Here is a 17,196-nt window from a genome sequence, read left to right as displayed (position 1 = left end):
ATGGGTTGGATTTTTCCCTAGTAAAGCTACTCTACAAGTTATTCATAGAATCGGTTTAAGGGAAAAAGACGATCCATGTACCCCCCTCAAAAAGAAAAGCTCGATTATAACACGTTTCAGGAGGCTAAAAATGACCCGTGTTTCATACAGCCTTGTTTTTGAGGTGTTTTAAATCATAGAATATTATTTGTTTACTATTTTAATAATTTTTTTGTGTTTTTTGGCACAGACGAATTTTTTATATAATATTATGGCTTTAAGACATGATTTTAAGTTATTTTTCAATTAATATCTTTATGTACTACATTAAAAGTTGAAGGCTCTTAAAAACTTATACCAAAACATTAATGTCGTCTTACCTACATTGGTGAGCGCACTAATTTATGGATGCCGCGCTAAATTTTAGTAGTTCTTATTTACCGCATGGCGACACTGTATAGGTTTTAGACTACAAGCTAAAAACATTTTTTTTTTTTTTTTTTAAACATAAAATAAGGAAATATACGAGTTAAAAGTTGCTTTTTTTATGCTCACTTTAAAGTGAGAAATAGTAATAGGAAAAGCTAGATCATTTGTTGCTATAATTTGTCATTTTCCCTAAAAATTGGTGATAAATTTTAATAAGAGCCTTCGTGATATGATAGATATGAAAATCTTAGTTTAATATAAGCATTGTGAATATTTTAGATTTATCTTGCTTTATGTCGGGTGTTGCCATGGTGAAAATGTGCTTAGTTTTGAAATGATAAAGAATTGACTAAAGAAGAAATAAGCACACTATTACTGGTAAACTAAATTTTGTTTACGTTTTTTAAAGCTATAATTTAATGTCTTTTCATGCGTCGACTATTTAGCAAGTTAAACCAAGAGGTTTTCATAGACAATGGACATTCGGCTTCGAAACCGATTAATATCCGCTGTATTTGAACCAGCTCTCACCCATTCTAAAAATCATGAAATGCATCGTATTACAGACAACTTCCCACGAATATATAAAAAAAATTAATACCTTCAGCCCCTAGAGTTCAACAAAACTGGTTTTATACTTATATATTTTCATTTTAATGTAAGAGAAAACCTGTCTATAACACGATGCGATAAATTATTCTTACATCATTATATTATTTGTCCATATATTTTTTATCTCTTAGATATTAATCCACTCCTATCGGGAAGAGTTAAAAAATAGAAAGACCTTCCATTAATTAATTATCTTTTATACAAATTTGGTCATTTTATTACTGTTTTATTCGAAAGTTCGTTTTTTAAGGTCATTAATCTTATGCTACGTTTTTATTATATAATATTTAGTCCTTCCTTTATCTCTCACTAAACAGATGTTTTTTAGACTAAATTTTATATGTATTTTTAAGAAACAATATTTTTAAAATGTTGTTTTCCATAAAATTGCAATCATATTCCTGCATTATGACCTGAACATAATTATTTATCAATGATTGAATTTTATGTGTTTTAAAAATTGGATTTATTCTTTTTTGATTAGATCTAAAAATTGAATTTCTTATTTTTTCAGGCCCTTTTGCAGTAGTTTGGCTGTTTTTTGTTCTTGATTGTAGTCGTAGTTTGGGCTCTCAATTTTTGGTAAGTATCAAATCTGTAACTTTTTTATTTTTGACCTTTAAAACACTAGTTTTACTATATTGAACTAATGTCAAGTGGACAAATATGATAGCCTCGTCATATTCATCTCCTTTCTACTAGTTGTACATTATATAACATTATGTGTGTTGAAAAAAATATAAGGTCCACATCAACTTCTTGGGAAATTGTTTTAAAGAGCAGCTGGGTTGTTTCAGTTTATTTGTTATGGGCCAAATATTTTTCCAACAGTTACTTTTGTTATCCGTATCTAGTTATAGAGTAGTTTTATTTAAACTGTTATAGTTCTTTTTACGCGTTAGCAAAAGCTACATATTTTATTGATTTTATCCTATTTTATAAAGTAGTAAGCCTTTTTTGTCTGTAGCGAAAGATCTCGCTAACCGCTGAACCGATATGGTTCACCTTTACAATGAAGCTTCTTATATGTCTATGGAAGGTTGTAAACTATTATGGGTGAAAAGACCTCACACATTAATTGCCCCTAGAGGCTTCTAAGGGCGTAACCGCTAGTAGGCATATGAAGTATTTTACATTTATCTCATAGTCGGTTCTAATTTTGTAAAAATTACTTAGATCCTTTCAGATATAAATAATAAACTCTTAAAAAGTCCTTTTATAAAAATTAATAGCTAAAAACCCGACTATACAGTCAAAAGACCCTAAAGTTAGTTGCTATTGCATAAATTTCAAGCAATATCATATTCCCAGTTTTGTTCTCACTTATTAGTTTCAATCTCTCGATGTCATGAGTCATCAGAAAGTTCCCAAAATAGGCATTAAATATTGAGAGATTGTCATAGAGTCTTAATTCTTTTATTATTAATACAAGTATAAGTTTCCCTGGTAGCCATACTGTTTTATATTTAGGAGGAATCCAGTCAAATCACCCCACGAAGACTGAGAGAAGGCTTCCCTAACAAGACTAAAGTTTAATAATTTAAAATATGTCAAGGTAAAGTCACGCAACCTATTTCTTCACCACAGAGCAAAAATTAAGTGTCGGAAATAATGTTAATTACTTACAAAACTTTATACTAAAATGTAATTGTTTAATGCAAAAGCCATTTTTATTTTCAAATTCATTTTTAGCAAAGAATATTTAATTTTGTAGAAAATAAAAATGAGAAAAATATTATCCAATCTATATATGTGATTAACCTATGACGCGCAAAAGGTTCAAATCTCTATATTCGTTGTATCAGTCTAACGTCGCCCGTCGGCCATCTTACTTAAAAGCAAGGGAAAACAGTCTACATAAAAACTTAAAGAAAATTGTTATTTTTTAGTACAGAATACGCATTTAAATCAATTCAAAGCATTTATAAAAACAATTTGAACTTTTTTATTTCCAATTTTAGTAGTTTTCAACAACTTATTTTGTTTCTTTTAAGAAAAGATTGGTTAAATTAACTATCGTGAAAAAGTTTTCAAAAAGTAATATTAAAATGTCTCTGTGGAGATACAAGGTAAAACAAATATTAAAATAGTCAGTTCATTTACCCAGCGAAGCCGTACATGCAAAGATTTCATTTAAACCAAAATTGAAGATATGATTCCATTGAATTCACTGTTCCTATTTAATTGTAAAGAACCAATAAATGGGTACCGTAACAGCCTCCAAGTTTTAAAAGCATTGTAGTCCATTAAAAGTTTGGGCTTAATTTGATATTATCAAGGCCTGGAATTGGCTGAACCTAAGAAGAGTGGATCTGCCCTCCCCATCTCTTAGTGGAGAACTTTGTTGGTGCCCCTCGTGATGGATCAGAAGGAAAGCCTGAGCACGAAGAACCATAGGTAAAAATGTTGTTGATTGGTTAGCTACCTAATGAAATTTGGAATCAAAGTTATAGTGTAGATTGCGGCCTATCCAAATATCACCTAATTATGTAAGTAAGTTTTTCATTCTTTGACTAATGAACCATTGGATTGTTTTAATGAAATGTACTATTCTGAAAAGCCCTAAATCGAAAAAAGACTTTAAAAAGAAATTAACAAGCAATGCAAACTTTAGTATTTTATTTATGTATTATACTTTATTGTTTTATTTGTAGTTCATTTATAACAACCTAATTTTGTTATTTTATTTTAGGTTGTTTAGAACCGCTGTATTCCACCTGAATAAACAAGTATTGAAAGCTTCCCTGACTGCTCCACTGTCAGCTGTTCATTCTGGGACACCTGCCGCACTGCTACATCTCCAACTAGTGGGTTGTGGTACACATAGAAAGTAAGTATATCATTGCATGTAATGGGTAAATTATGAATGGGAAATATATATTATTTGAGTGTTTTTCACCTAAATTTTTCAGCTCTCTGTTGAGTTTCCTATCCCTATTTCTCTGATAGTTGAAAAAAAGAAAGTTTTTTAATATTCTTTACAGGGGAGAAAAAGGTTGATTGAAGATATCGAAACTTTTAAATGCCGTCTTCTTTTTTTGAATATTTTTGTTAGGAAGAGATAAAAATGGACCATTTCAAAATATTTGAAGTCTTTAGTAGTTTAGTCTTTAACAGTCATTCGTTGGTTTTTTGTCTCAAGTATGAGACTGATATGGTTCTCCATTTTCGGATCCTAGGAAATTGATGATTACTAGCTGTTTTTTCTGGTGTTATCCTATAATAAAAGAGTTAGAAACCTGAAATAAAATTATTAAATATTATTATTGTTCCAATTAAAGTAGTAGAGTGTGTATCTATCTTAGCTTTACATTTTTTTTTAAAAACATGGATATCTTGATTTAATTTAGGAGGTGGTGTGGTAGTGTTGTGGTCCAAAAAGCTGTTTTTTCTTCCAATTTTTAAAGATTATTGAGCAAAGAATAAAACGTTTTTTAGATTTATGCACTGCACACCGACGACAACGTGATTAGACACCTTGCCAAGTTTTTTACATCATAAGAGCAACATCCTCTTTCACTTTTAAATTATAGCTTTTTTAATGATACAATAGATATATGGAGTATTAGACCGATACTTAAAAGATTGATTTTTCTAAAATTCTATAGCTATTTTAATATTTTTTAATTGTTCTTATTTTTCAGTTGTTTTGAGAAAGAAGATGAGATTTTTTGTGATTTGTTTGGGCCGCTATTTATCCGCCAAGACAACCTACATGGAGCAGAATGTTCCTGTCCTGGAACAAGGTTCCAAGAAGCGTGGTATTTGCCGCTATTTGTGGGATGACGATGTAGGAGATCCTTTCTAATTTGGTTTTGTTATTTTATTTGGTAAGTTATAATTCTTTGATGAATTTTTAAGTATCGAACTCATATTTAATATTGGATAAGAGACTGTGTTTCTTCAAAACAACTAATAATTTTATCTTGTTGTTAATTTTAAAATAATGGTGTTTTAATTACAAAGTTTTTTGGTTTTTTACTATTGTCTTATTCATTATTGTCTCATTTTACAATTATTTTTTCTTTGTTTTAGATTATCATGTAGCTGTTTAGCTATTTGTTCTGCCGTTTTCTCACTTATTGGGCTTTGTTGTTGGTGTACAAAATTTACTTAAGATAGCAGTTATGAGGTAATGATATTATCATTTAGACTCAATTTAGATGGGTATTAATTTAAAATATTTTATTTATTCGTAATTTATGAGCTGTATAAGTTTTCATAGAATGATAAAAAAATTGGTTTATATTTATAATGGATTTTATGATGAGAGAAAAAAAAGTATTCTGAACAAGAGTAGAACAAGAGTGTAGTGCAGATAATTAAATCCTAAGATTTTTAGATGTAATTTTTTAAGTGTGAATGTCTTTTGGCTTATTTTCTGTGTGCTTTTCTTTTTCGAAGAATCCTATCTACTACAGTTTATATTTTGTAGAATATTTTTTAGCTTGATTTAATATTTATTTTTTCCGTTTTTTCAGTCATATTTCCTCGGCTCCCAGTTTTAATACAACAACTGTGGTTCCAACATTACATTGCTGATCAAGTAATTGGTGAATGTCCGCCCTATATTTGATTGCAGACGGAGTAGCCTGTACACTGATTTTCTAGGTAAGTGTTCCTTTTGCTTCTATTTTGGTCCTTTAGGGCCTATGGTGCTCCCATCCCTTTTTATAGGATTGTGAAGCTAAAAGAAGACCCCTTAATTATTTTTTGGGGGATAAGATACATGCATGCTTATTCTTATTTTAGGTGAAGCAAAAAGATTAGGTTTTGTTTAATGTAAACAGAATATGTGACTGATATATTTATAATTAGATAGTTATTTGCTTAGCAAAATAACTTCTCCCCCTTTGCAAAAAAAATTTCGCTCAATTGGAGGGGTTTTAATATAAGTTAGAGATAAATTTGAGAGTGATTTTTATTAGTTGCTTTATTTTTCAGTTCATTTTGTTGGGAGTTGGGAGGGTGGTTTATATTTTAAAAACTTAAATTTATCTTGTTAATATCATTCTGTATAAAACATATAAGGCATTATTTTCTGTCTTTCTATAGAGTAATTGACATAAGAGACATTGGCCTTTTGACTTATAGATTTAAGACTAGAGTGAAAGAAAGTGATAAAGAGAGGGGTCGAGAGAAAGAGAGAAAGAATTAATATCGCTTTTTTGTTTTATACTGATAGCTTTGGTGTTTTGTTTTTATTAAGGAGTGTCGTGTAAGGTGAAAAATCAAGGTGTGTGTAAAAAAATATTGATAAGTAAAGTTTTAGTTTATTTATGTTGATTTTATTTTTATGTTGTGTGAAATGTGCATGTGCCATCCAGCTTGTTTGATATTTTCTTAATTTAGAGTTTTTTGTAAGTTTGTTTTAATAGTGTTGTTTTATTTCAGCTGTTAGCTTTTTAGCTATCCAGGCTAGTGTATGTGTGTAACCGATTTGGTTAGAAGAAAAATAGGCAGCTGATTTCTGCTTTCTCATTTAATTTTTTCTCAGCTAAGTGGGCAGGTGTGTGTTTGTCGCTGTTTAGTCTGGTAGAGTGTACTCTACAGCTAAATAGGCTATGTGTGTGTGTGCCTAGGCGGCATTAGTTTTGTGTGTCGCTTAGGGGCTTGGTAAAGTGTACTCTACAGCTAACTAGGCTGTGTGTGTGTGTGCCTATTGTTAGATGTTAAATAATGTATTTTAGAGCTATATAGCCTGCGTGTGTGTTCCGCCTAAGTGGCTTGGGAAACAGCTGAGTTGTGGTGTGTAAAATTGCTGCTTTAAAACATTTATGTGTAGTTTCCCATTTGTTTTTAAATGACCTTATATTTTTTTGTTCATTTTAAAAGTTTAAAATTTTATGGCTTAGCAATTGTAACTTTTTATGTATAAATTTACAAGAAAGAAGATTTATAAGTGAAGTAAATATTTTAAATGTAGCAAAACAAGGATGACAACATCTATAAATAGCGAAACACAAAAAGGTCATTGATGGTAATATTAACAAGTAGATTTGTAGTGTATTTATTAATTGATTTATTGGGTAAAATAAACACTAAAACTTGTTTTTATTTATATAATGTTGTCGGTCAAAGTAACTTACATAAAGGATGCTCATAACTATGGGAAGAATTATTTTGATCATGATATCTTAAAGAGTTTTAAGACTGGTCCAAAAATACCAAAAATATGGGGGAAAACGTAAAAATTATAGAAATAGCCAAAAACCTGCAAAAAGGAAGTCTGATCGTCATGTCTGTTTTCTTTAAACAACAGGAAATTTTATTTTGCAACAAAAAAAAAATCTGGAAATCGTACCATAAACACTGAGGATATGTAAAGAAATGAAAAAATTACAAAAATAGCTTAAAACCTATTCTATTACGCAAAATTTTGATTGTTTTTATGCGCACGAAAACGAATTTTTCCAATAGTTGTCTATTATTTTGCCAAAAATTGACAGAAAAATTATTCGGCGTTTTTATCTTCCTATTTTAAAGAGAATAAGAAAAAAATTTATTTTTAAGGCAAATCGATTTAAAAACTGCTTTCAAGAAGTGTTAGAAAGTAATTTAAGATTAAGTTGTCCTAAATCTTAGAAATTGTTATTAATTTATCTTAGGCTTGCGTGTGTGTGTTTAAATATTGCAAGTTGTACTTTCAAAAATTAAAAACTAAAATAATTTTGATGAGGTCTGTTTTCTATCTTGACATGTGTCAACTTTTTTCAACACTATATTTATGCATTTACACAAAAATTTTAATTATATTATTTCGGAGCAAAGCATTTCCTTAATTTACTATCTATCAGTTTAATAATATTAGAACCCTCAGAAAAGTTTTTATCATATAAAGTTTTTCAAATTTTACTATAAAAATTCAATTTACTTTCCATAAACAACTAATTTCAAAAAATAAACTGCATTTAGAAATATTCTTTGTTTAGGCCAAAAATATACAAAAAAACTCGCCATTTTATCTACACATCCTAAGAAATACATGTTTCAAAGCATAAAGGCCCTATTCTTTACACAATGATACAACTATTGGCTGCGCCCCTATAAGAATATTCTTAGGGAAAAGCTTAAACTCATATTTAGGTTCTTAAAACCTTTTACAATGCCATAGATGCTTAGTGCTGTAAAAAGTATGAACAATATTTTAATTAGCTTATAGAAGAACGAAAGGTTGTTAATAGTTAATCATTTTAGCTTGCCACAATGCTATCTCTTAACATCGACTACATTGATTAGGACACAAAGTTATCATTTCAGATGGGGTAATTGGACGTCTGTATTTTGGGGTATAAACGGTCAAATTCCTCCCAACCAATTGCATTAGTTCTCTGGATGGGAAATCTATGTGTTCAGCTGATAACATCAGCTTCCTTAAGGCTTCGGTTAGGACAGATTGGTATTGTCCCTCGGGATAGGTTTCATATTGCCCAATATAATTATTTTCCCCTTCAATTGGAGCTGTCCTTCCTGAAAAATTATCAGCCATTGTCAATCCTCTCAATTGTCCACCTGAGCGTGGCTGGGATAGGCGGGAATGCCCTGACAAATACAGGTGGTAGAACCACCCTGAGCGGTGACGCTGTATTTGCGGGACTTTACAGCCGCGGCTAATAACTTCTCGTCTTTAGGAAATGCACACTCTGATTGTTTATTCTAAAAATATTTAAAAATCATTAAAGATTCTGTTTATTCCTTTATCCCGGATTAATTTAGCCTTTTTTGATTAAGAATAGGAAAATTATTAATTAGTGATTGGGATGTATCAAAATTGTTTAAAAGTTTAGTTAAAAATGGAGAAATAAGCATTGGTTTTAGAGGTATCAGGTGGTAATTTATCATGTATGACTTATTAAAATTATTTTGTAATGGAAAAACTGTGGTTTACCTTAAAAATTGTAAAGCCTAAAAAAAAAGATAAAATCTTTAAGTCTAAAGTGAAACTTAAATCAAACTTATACCAGATAGAGAGCCTAATCAGTTCAGTCTTATAATGTTGTATAATTTGCAGTTGAAAATTCAAGATAATCAATTTAATGTATTTAAAAGTTTGTAAAAAGTTGAATTAAATGTATGTTTTGGAGCGATTTTTAACACACATGTCTAAAAATCAACACATGTGTTCAGAACTAGGTCATAAACCTCAGAATTTATAAATTCATTTTCATAAAAATTATTAGCTAAAATTAGGCTTATTTTCAGGGATTTTAAGGGATAAGACAATGGACGATATTTTGTTGGAAGTTTAAGACACATTAACTCATAATTAATGAAAATTGGATTTAATTATACAAGGGTCTAAAGGGATAAGACAATGGATGATAAATTTGTTGGACTATTTTGCTACATAAACACATAATTTATGGAAATTGGATTTAGTTAGACTTTTCTTATGGAAATTTTTATTTCTTTTGGGATTAAGTTCATGCTTTTTTAATAAGGTCTTGTAATTTTGGATGACACATTTCTGTTAGTAAGTTTTTGCCAATTATTATTTCAAAAGTACGGTGTCATTCTAATTTATTATTGTGTGGTGTTTTCTGATTATTACAAAAAAATTTAATAGCTTATTTATTTATTTGTTACTAATTCTTGTATTTTATTTTTAGGTATCATGCCTGTTCAATATCCTGTGGTTGGAGGATCGAGTTTTTGTTGAAGAAACAGTAGAACTGAAATTGGTTATTTGTGAGATTCTTCCCTTGGGACCTCCGCAGATTTTACCGGTTTTTGTCTGCAGATTTGTATCTTTTACCCTGCTGACTGAAAGAAATGTATCTCCGAAGTTAAGGAACCTGTTTTGACTTGGAGATGGGGAGTGGTGCTCGAGCTTAGCCAGCCACATATTTCCAAAAAGAGTGAAGGGCTTGAGGATACTAATGGAGGTATAGGCAGGTAGGAATTTATTGTTTTTTAAGCAAGAAAAATTTATCTCTAGGTTATATGTTTTCTGCAGTTTTGTGGGGAGTTATTTTATAATTTTGATTGTATGTTGCAGCTTGCTACATAACTAGATATGTCTGTACTTGATAAATACTAGAGAGCATATCTGCTCTAAAACTAGAATTGTCGTCTGTAATTATTTTTTAATTTTCTGCTGAATTTGTTCATTTTATTAAGCACACATAATTGCCCTACTTTATAATTATAATGATGTCTATTCTTGTTCAAACTTTTTATTATTTTTTCTTGCCTTTTATAAATAAAGCATTAAAGTAATGTATATAGAGCAATAAATAATATATGTAACAACCACCCCTTCTCAAAGACCTTTTACACGACTTTTGGTTGGGTCTTTGAAATAAGCTGAATCATTCAAAAATGTAAATACAGCCGGGTGCTGGCAAAAGAACCAAGAGCAAATTGCAAACTAATGTTAACACAAGGACGCCCAAGCTTTTTACTTAACATGGGGGTAAAATGAGGATTTCTATATGTTAGTAATGTAAGATATTTAAAAACTTGAGGGGTGTAAGGGATAAATACACCATTACCCCTCTACTTGGACATCTATGTTTCAGTTATAATGATTTCTGCATTTTGCCTAGTTAATTTCGTTTTTGCTTTGTTTAAATACTGTTCATTTGTTAAAGATTATTTTGAAATTAATCTATTGATCTCTTGAAACTGAAAATAACCCAATACTTGAAATAAGGACATAGTTAATTTGTCATCCCCACAAGGGAGAGCTCAACCATTTATGGAAAAATAATCGAAAACAACGTAAATACAGGCAAAAATTAAATTTGGGAACATCTGCAATATATTAGTTCTACATTTGTCGCTAGATGTCACTAAAAACTTGATAATTTTGATTTTCCACAAAGTATTCATATCATTTGGAAAAATGTCTTATCACAAATAACTAGGTTTAAAAATGCAGTATTGTAAATCAGAAAAGATGATTATGAGTATAATGGCAGTTTTAGATACTTCACATAAGTTTAGACAGGAATGACAATTTTTCACTAAAATTGTCCCTTTCTTTTTCTAAAAGCAGTAAAAAGCATTAAACAGCTAAACTTAGAAAGCAAAATTTAATGAAATTATTTTTCGTCTGCAACGCTCTAGGTCTATGCAATTGGAAATCAAATAATATGCTCTTTATACATTTATACTATAAATTTACTAATGAAACTCTGTGTCTCATTGTATAGTTCTAAGAATGGGATCTGGAGATTCTTAAAACGTTTGGATAATGGCTATTTTATACCTTATCTTTTTAGCTAGATAAACCCTAATATAATTTAAGACATTAATTATTTTATTTAGGGTTTTTATTAGACTGTTGCTTACTTTAGAGTAAATCGATTTAATTGGCTTAAACTCCGGCTTTGTTTCATGCTTATTCATATCAATCCTGTTGGTTCCGCGTTCAGTCATGGCAATGAGTAATAATCTCTCATTTGACATACTAATGTATGCAATGATAAAAAATAATAAGCCAAATGAAGCAAGAGTACTACCAATCACCATACTTGTTAGTAGAACTAACATGATTGTCATGAATTTATTTTGAGAAGGAAAGTCTTCAAGATATTGGAGCCATGATAAAGCCTTTGTGTTTCTGGCCCCATTTTTCATGCACAATGCACTTTTAAAATCTGATTTTTCTTTAATTCTATTGTTTTCAGATATGTCAGAGTTGTAAGAGGACTGTACTGTTTTGCAGTAGTCAATTTTCTGCTCATCTAAATCCTCAGGGTAATTTTCTTTGCTTTTTATTTTACTGATGTTTATCTGTTCGTCTATTTCCTCTTTTTGCCCCAAACTATTTTCTAAATCGACTTTGTCTATTTGTACCTCTGGGCATAGCAATTGTTGAGACAAATTAACAGAAATTTTATTGCTAGATAATTTTTCAATTTTTTGACTTATTTTTTGATCCGTCGCGTAATTAGGGGATTTACTAATATTATCCAATTTTGTGTTAGACACATTTTCTTTTATATTGGTAATTATTGGCGGATTAATTTTATCTATTGGATTATTAACAATAGAGTTTTCTATTATTTTAAAATCATTGTTTATAGACGAACAGTTTGATGTTGAAGTATTAGATGTTTGACTTTCCATTAATATATTTTCTATTAGCTTATTAGTATTATTACTATTTACACTATTTTGGGTACTATTATTTACATTATTTTGAGTAGTCGAACATTCTAGTACTTCAACATTCTTAATTTTTATATTTTCATTTTGATAATCAATATCCGAATTTTTCAGGTTTATCTGAATGGACAAAGAAATGTTGATTTTGGGACCAGTTTGATTCTGAGGTGATTTTTTCCCTAGAATAGGGGTGCCGGGTATGTCCCAAGAATCCGTAACTTGTGGTATTTTTATCTGTAATTGTATGTTTTTGCTTTCTTGAGAAATACTCGGCTGCCCTACTAGTTTTTTTCCATTGTTGGCGGGAATTTGCACGCCGACAATGGATGGTATAATCTTGATACACCATAATTTAAGCAGCGTGGGCATTGGTCTTTGGAGGGATTGACATTAGGGAAAGTGAAACACTCCCCACTACCATGGGTGTCAGAATTACACAATAAACAAACTATACTGTTAGCTTTTTCTTTATTCTTTTTATACCACCATTCCATATTTGCTTTTTTAACTGCTTCATCTGGATGTTTTAAACAGTATCTAGAATAGTGAGGCTTTTGGCAATGCTCACAAGTTTTTTCCTTTTCTACTTGGTTTACATTTGCATTTTTTTGTCTGTCTAATTTTCTTTTTCTCTCAATGGCTGAGTTATAAAAGCTTCTGTTGTTGCTAAACCAGCTTAAGATTGTCTCTTTAGTAATGTAAGGAACATTGGTGGATGTCAAAAATGCAGATTGCAATAATGGTGGTACCAAATAGGTACATATTTTCTCCCTAAGTTTAGCCATTTGATTTTCATGACTATTGCCTGTTTTTTGCAACATGGCTGCCAAATATACTATTATTTTATTTGGTTTGTCTTCATCTTCAGCAGTGAATCTATAAGTGTAGAATTGTTTCTCATATTGATGTGGGTTGAGTAATTCTGCACCTATGGTAGTTAGGATCGATTTTACAAAATCCTGAGCACTAAGGGCATTAGGATCTATTTCTAGAATATCTAGTTTATTCCTTGATTCTTCATTAAAATAGTGAATGAGAATATTGTTGTAGGAACTATGAGTAAAAGGGATCTCATATTCCTCCAAATATTTAAAAGTGCTAAAAAAAGTGTAATTGTTAGTTTTTTCTCCATATTGGGGTGGGATTTTACCCAATATTTTGACTTGTCTGTGAATACGTTCGTGTTGACAACTGCCCCACACTAAATTATTTGGTATGAGATTAATTATTTTTGCTGTATTTAGGTCAGTGATGGATGTGTTTTCATGAAGGAGAAGTTTAAGTTGCCACATTTGAGATTCAGATAAGATATTTCCAAGTAAGTTATTTTCTTGTCTTGTCTCTCTATTTCTGTTATCTCTATTGGTAGATGGAGTCCTTCTATCTAACTCCGTATCTGAAGAGCTAGAACTAGAGCTAGGACCACTACTGTTACCACGTCTATTCATTCTCCTTGGCATAGAGAAATTCTGTCTGTCTTTATGCCTGTCTTCTTTGTCACTATTGTCTCTTTTATTTTGTCTTTCTTTACTTGACTTAGTTTTGTCTTTATCGTGTTTATAACGATTTTCATGTCTATCATGTTGTTCATGGCGTCTTTGGTCCTCATTGCCATGTGGGTTAAGTGGATCATACATTCTGTCAGGCCTTTTTTTAGAATGTTTTTTACTTTTTTGTCTGTCAAAATCCTCACTATAATAGCTAGATTCTGACTCATAACCCGAAAAATCTGAAGTTGGTTTAACTATTTTTTTATTTTGGGGTTTATTTCCATTATTTTCTTGTTTTATTACTTGAATATTTGGCTCATGTTCATGTATGGGAGGAGTGTCCTGTAAATGTATTTGAGGCCTATTTAATATGCGATTTTGTCGCCTATTGCCTAAGACAAGCATTGCTGTTGCTGAGTGAATCTCAGGCCTAACATGAGCACTAGGTATTTCCTCCAGTCTTAGATAATGATTTACTGCATTATTTAATCCAGGTTCATATTCTGGATTATAAGGTGGAGGATTTAATATTTCATCTTCTAATTGATCAATAATAATATCATCCATTTTAGGTTATTGCTGTACTACACATGGAATGAGGCCTAAATCACAGATAAATGGAGCACCATTGTGCGTGGCCTATGCATTGCTGTACTACACATGGAATGAGGCCTAAATCAAAGGTAAATGGAGCACCATTGTGCGTGGCCTATGCTCTGCTGCACTACACATGGAATGATTGTTTGTCAATGAAGAGCTGTGCTTTTATGGATGCTTTACTGGTAAGACTTATTTAGTGGCCTTGCCCTCTCCCTCCTAAAAGGAAAAAGTTAAATCTTACCTGGGTTTATCCGGTAACGGAACCAATTTTATTGGTCGCCTCCGGGTTCCAGGGACAAATGCAATCCTTTATCACAGGACTACAATCTCTCACCAATGTCTCCTTTCCAGATCAGCGACACATTAATCCCTGTTTCGACAAATATATTTAACCTTAGAATGGTGATATTATTTTACACCAATCCTAAACCCAAATATATTTAAGGGATAATCTTTTGCCTATAAGCCCTATTCCGAAAATGGTATTAAAATATTATTGATAACTTTTTATTGTTATTTGTGCTAAGAATTTATTTTATTTCTAGGTAGCTAACTTTGCCGACACTTTTGGACTGGAAGTATCAATTGTGATTACTAGAGCCATGCGAACATGACTACAATTTTCCGTTCTGCTGCCTGTATCCCCGTGAGGCGTGAAGTTCTTTGTTAGGTACCTTTGTCAGGTAAGAAAATCACTAGGCTAGCCCCGAACCGATCTTCCAGAGTATTAGCAAAGCAAAACTACCTTTAAGACGTGAACTTATTCAGAGTTCTAATCCGAAAATGTTAAATTGTCCGAATAGATAACGATCTCCAACTTTCCTATACTTCAGAAGCTGGGGGAGGATACAGTTGTTAGTGCCGGCCGTCAGATAGCGTGCTATCATCAACCGTTGGTAGCCGAGCCACCACCGTACCTTCCCTGTGTTATTCCTATTTAGCCCCGTAGTGACTTGCGACTTGCTGGTACCTAGTACCGCGCTATAGGAGTTCTCTTCAGAAGAAAATTTGGAGATAACTATCCGTCCGGATGCCTAAGCCTTTAGGCCCTAAGAAGGCCCTATCTTTAATTTATCTCAATTGACCAACATCAAAATGATATTCTATAATTTATTTAACAAAGTATTATGAATTTATCTAACAAAACTTTTTATTTTTTAGGTGTGTTCCAAATGTAAAATCCTAAGTTTGAGCCGCCAAGACTCTCAAGAAAATTCCAAAGAAAGAGAAGGGAGTCTTCCCTTAAATTTTAGAAATTTTAAAAAGAGTTTGTGTGATATAACAATTCCGTAAAACGACTGACTGTTTCTCTCTTCCAGGTTTACTTTTATAGGCCTGAAGCCTTAGGAAAAAAGAGAGACAAAAAGGATGACTTTTATTTTTGTGTTGATTTTTATGTTTTATAGAAATTGGCGACCTGATTATTAAGATTTTGCATTTAAAGGTGTGTGCATATCTCAACTAAATTACAATAAGCATTTCATAAATTAGTAAGATCACATTTTATTTTATTTTACATCAAGAATACATTAAACTATTGGTTTCAAATTAGTTTTCTAGTAATGTTTTTTTCAATGTCCTCTTTAATTTTTATAAATTTTCATCCTTTTAGTTTTTTGTTATTAATAGTTTTTTATCACGAAACCTCTAATTTTATGATTCTTGTATTGTTTTACTAATGTTAATTTTTATTGACAAAATTTGCTAATAATTTTTTAGCTGTATTATGACCATTCTATTAAAAGGGTTATTGTCTAACATTTCATTATAGGGTCTTCGTTTTATAAATCTTATTTCCCCATTTTAATAAATAGGTCTTTATACATGCTTTTTTACTTAAAAATTATATTAAATTGTTTTAGATTTGTCTAATTTTGATAATATTTTTATAGTCTTTTATTTTCATTAGAAAGAAATACACAATTTAAAGTATGGGTTGGATTTTTCCCTAGTAAAGCTACTCTACAAGTTATTCATAGAATCGGTTTAAGGGAAAAAGACGATCCAGTTTTAAAAATCTAATATTTAATTCAATGTCGACTTAATAAAAGTCCCCAAAGTTATTACACCATTGGGAAAGTAAATGTTATTGTAAAACTTTGGGGACTAATATAATAAAGAGCCCAATGTCCCCTCTCTCCCTGAATTTAATCAATGCCCTGAGATGGGGTTTTATAAAAAATGCCGCGTTTTTTTGACATTTTTTATACATTGATACGATAGGATTGCATCAGGGTATACAACTTAAGAATTCAAAATTTTAAAATTATCATTTTAGCCATTTGTATAATGTCTAGTACAGCTCTAAAAAAATGTATTATTTAATATGCAGCAAAAATGGATTTAAGATAATTTGTTTTTCTTTTACGAAGGCTGTACCAACAAAAGCGAAATAATTCAATAAATAGTTGTATACACTGTTTAAATTTCGCAAATGCCGCGCTTGTTTTACATGTCTAAAAAAAATGTCGAAAAAATGCGGCATTTAAAAAAAACATCTCTGTTATTATTTCTAACAAAACAACCTTTTCCCCCCTTGTGTCTGAATCTGAAGTGATTTAAGTAAATTGATTGATTTATGAATTCTATTGGTTTTAATGTATTTACAAAAAGTTTTACTTCCCTGACAAGCGTGTTTAATCTAATAAATTATGTTCTAAACAAGGACAATTATGTTTTAAGTGATGTAGCACAGGAAAAATACATGTACTGCTGTTTGGATATAAAGGGATAAGACAATGGTCGATTTATTGATGTACAGTACAACCCAAATGATAATACACAACATTACCCCTCTTGTAGATTAAAATGAGGGGTTGAAAATTTTGACGCTCTCAAATTCAATGAAAGTCCCCAAAGTTATTAGGCATACAAATGAGAAGGCACTTTAAAAGCGAAACTTATCTATAATTAGGGTTGGTCCGTCCATACGTCCGTTTGTTACGGTTAGCTCATTTAGTTAATTTACACA

At 30.9% G+C, this 17,196-nt stretch overlaps 2 protein-coding genes and 1 long non-coding RNA gene across 3 annotated transcripts in view; 1 reads left to right on the top strand and 2 right to left on the bottom strand.

Annotated features, from left to right (window-relative positions):
• Positions 1–674: 674 nt before the first annotated feature.
• On the top strand, positions 675–15,747 carry LOC145333508 (uncharacterized). Its single transcript, XM_080178663.1, has 15 exons — positions 675–786; positions 1,535–1,602; positions 2,491–2,575; positions 3,300–3,417; positions 3,713–3,850; positions 4,665–4,850; positions 5,056–5,152; positions 5,502–5,631; positions 9,630–9,915; positions 11,655–11,724; positions 12,250–12,302; positions 13,380–13,453; positions 14,198–14,407; positions 14,771–14,908; positions 15,387–15,747. Exons 4-6 carry the CDS (start codon positions 3,380–3,382, stop codon positions 4,804–4,806), a joined length of 318 nt encoding a protein of 105 aa, XP_080034789.1. The 5' UTR covers positions 675–786; positions 1,535–1,602; positions 2,491–2,575; positions 3,300–3,379; the 3' UTR covers positions 4,807–4,850; positions 5,056–5,152; positions 5,502–5,631; positions 9,630–9,915; positions 11,655–11,724; positions 12,250–12,302; positions 13,380–13,453; positions 14,198–14,407; positions 14,771–14,908; positions 15,387–15,747.
• LOC145333509 (uncharacterized) lies at positions 2,992–3,673 on the bottom strand. The gene is made up of 2 exons (XR_013884522.1): positions 3,446–3,673; positions 2,992–3,033 (listed from the first exon to the last, which is right to left on the bottom strand). It is a non-coding gene; the product is annotated as an uncharacterized LOC145333509 (long non-coding RNA).
• LOC145334373 (uncharacterized) overlaps positions 8,521–17,196 on the bottom strand; it is a 105,568-nt gene continuing 96,892 nt past the window's right edge. Inside the window, exon 38 of the mRNA XM_080179827.1 lies at positions 8,521–8,676. Coding sequence (XP_080035953.1) covers positions 8,521–8,676 — 156 coding nt within the window. The remainder of the gene's footprint in view (positions 8,677–17,196) is intronic.

The sequence above is a fragment of the Acartia tonsa genome, chromosome 12, assembly GCF_053477335.1.
Source record: "Acartia tonsa isolate MP-2025a chromosome 12, ASM5347733v1, whole genome shotgun sequence".
In the NCBI taxonomy this organism is placed as follows: Eukaryota; Metazoa; Arthropoda; class Copepoda; order Calanoida; family Acartiidae; genus Acartia; species Acartia tonsa.
This window is presented reverse-complemented; position numbering and strand designations above follow the sequence as displayed.

Coding starts and splice junctions, on each gene's coding strand:
- LOC145333508 (XM_080178663.1), top strand. CDS start 3,380: ATGGATCAGAAGGAAAGCCTGAGCACGAAGAACCATAG. Junction 3,418..3,712: donor CTGAGCACGAAGAACCATAG/GTAAAAATGTTG, acceptor ATTTTATTTTAG/GTTGTTTAGAACCGCTGTAT. Junction 3,851..4,664: donor GGTTGTGGTACACATAGAAA/GTAAGTATATCA, acceptor CTTATTTTTCAG/TTGTTTTGAGAAAGAAGATG.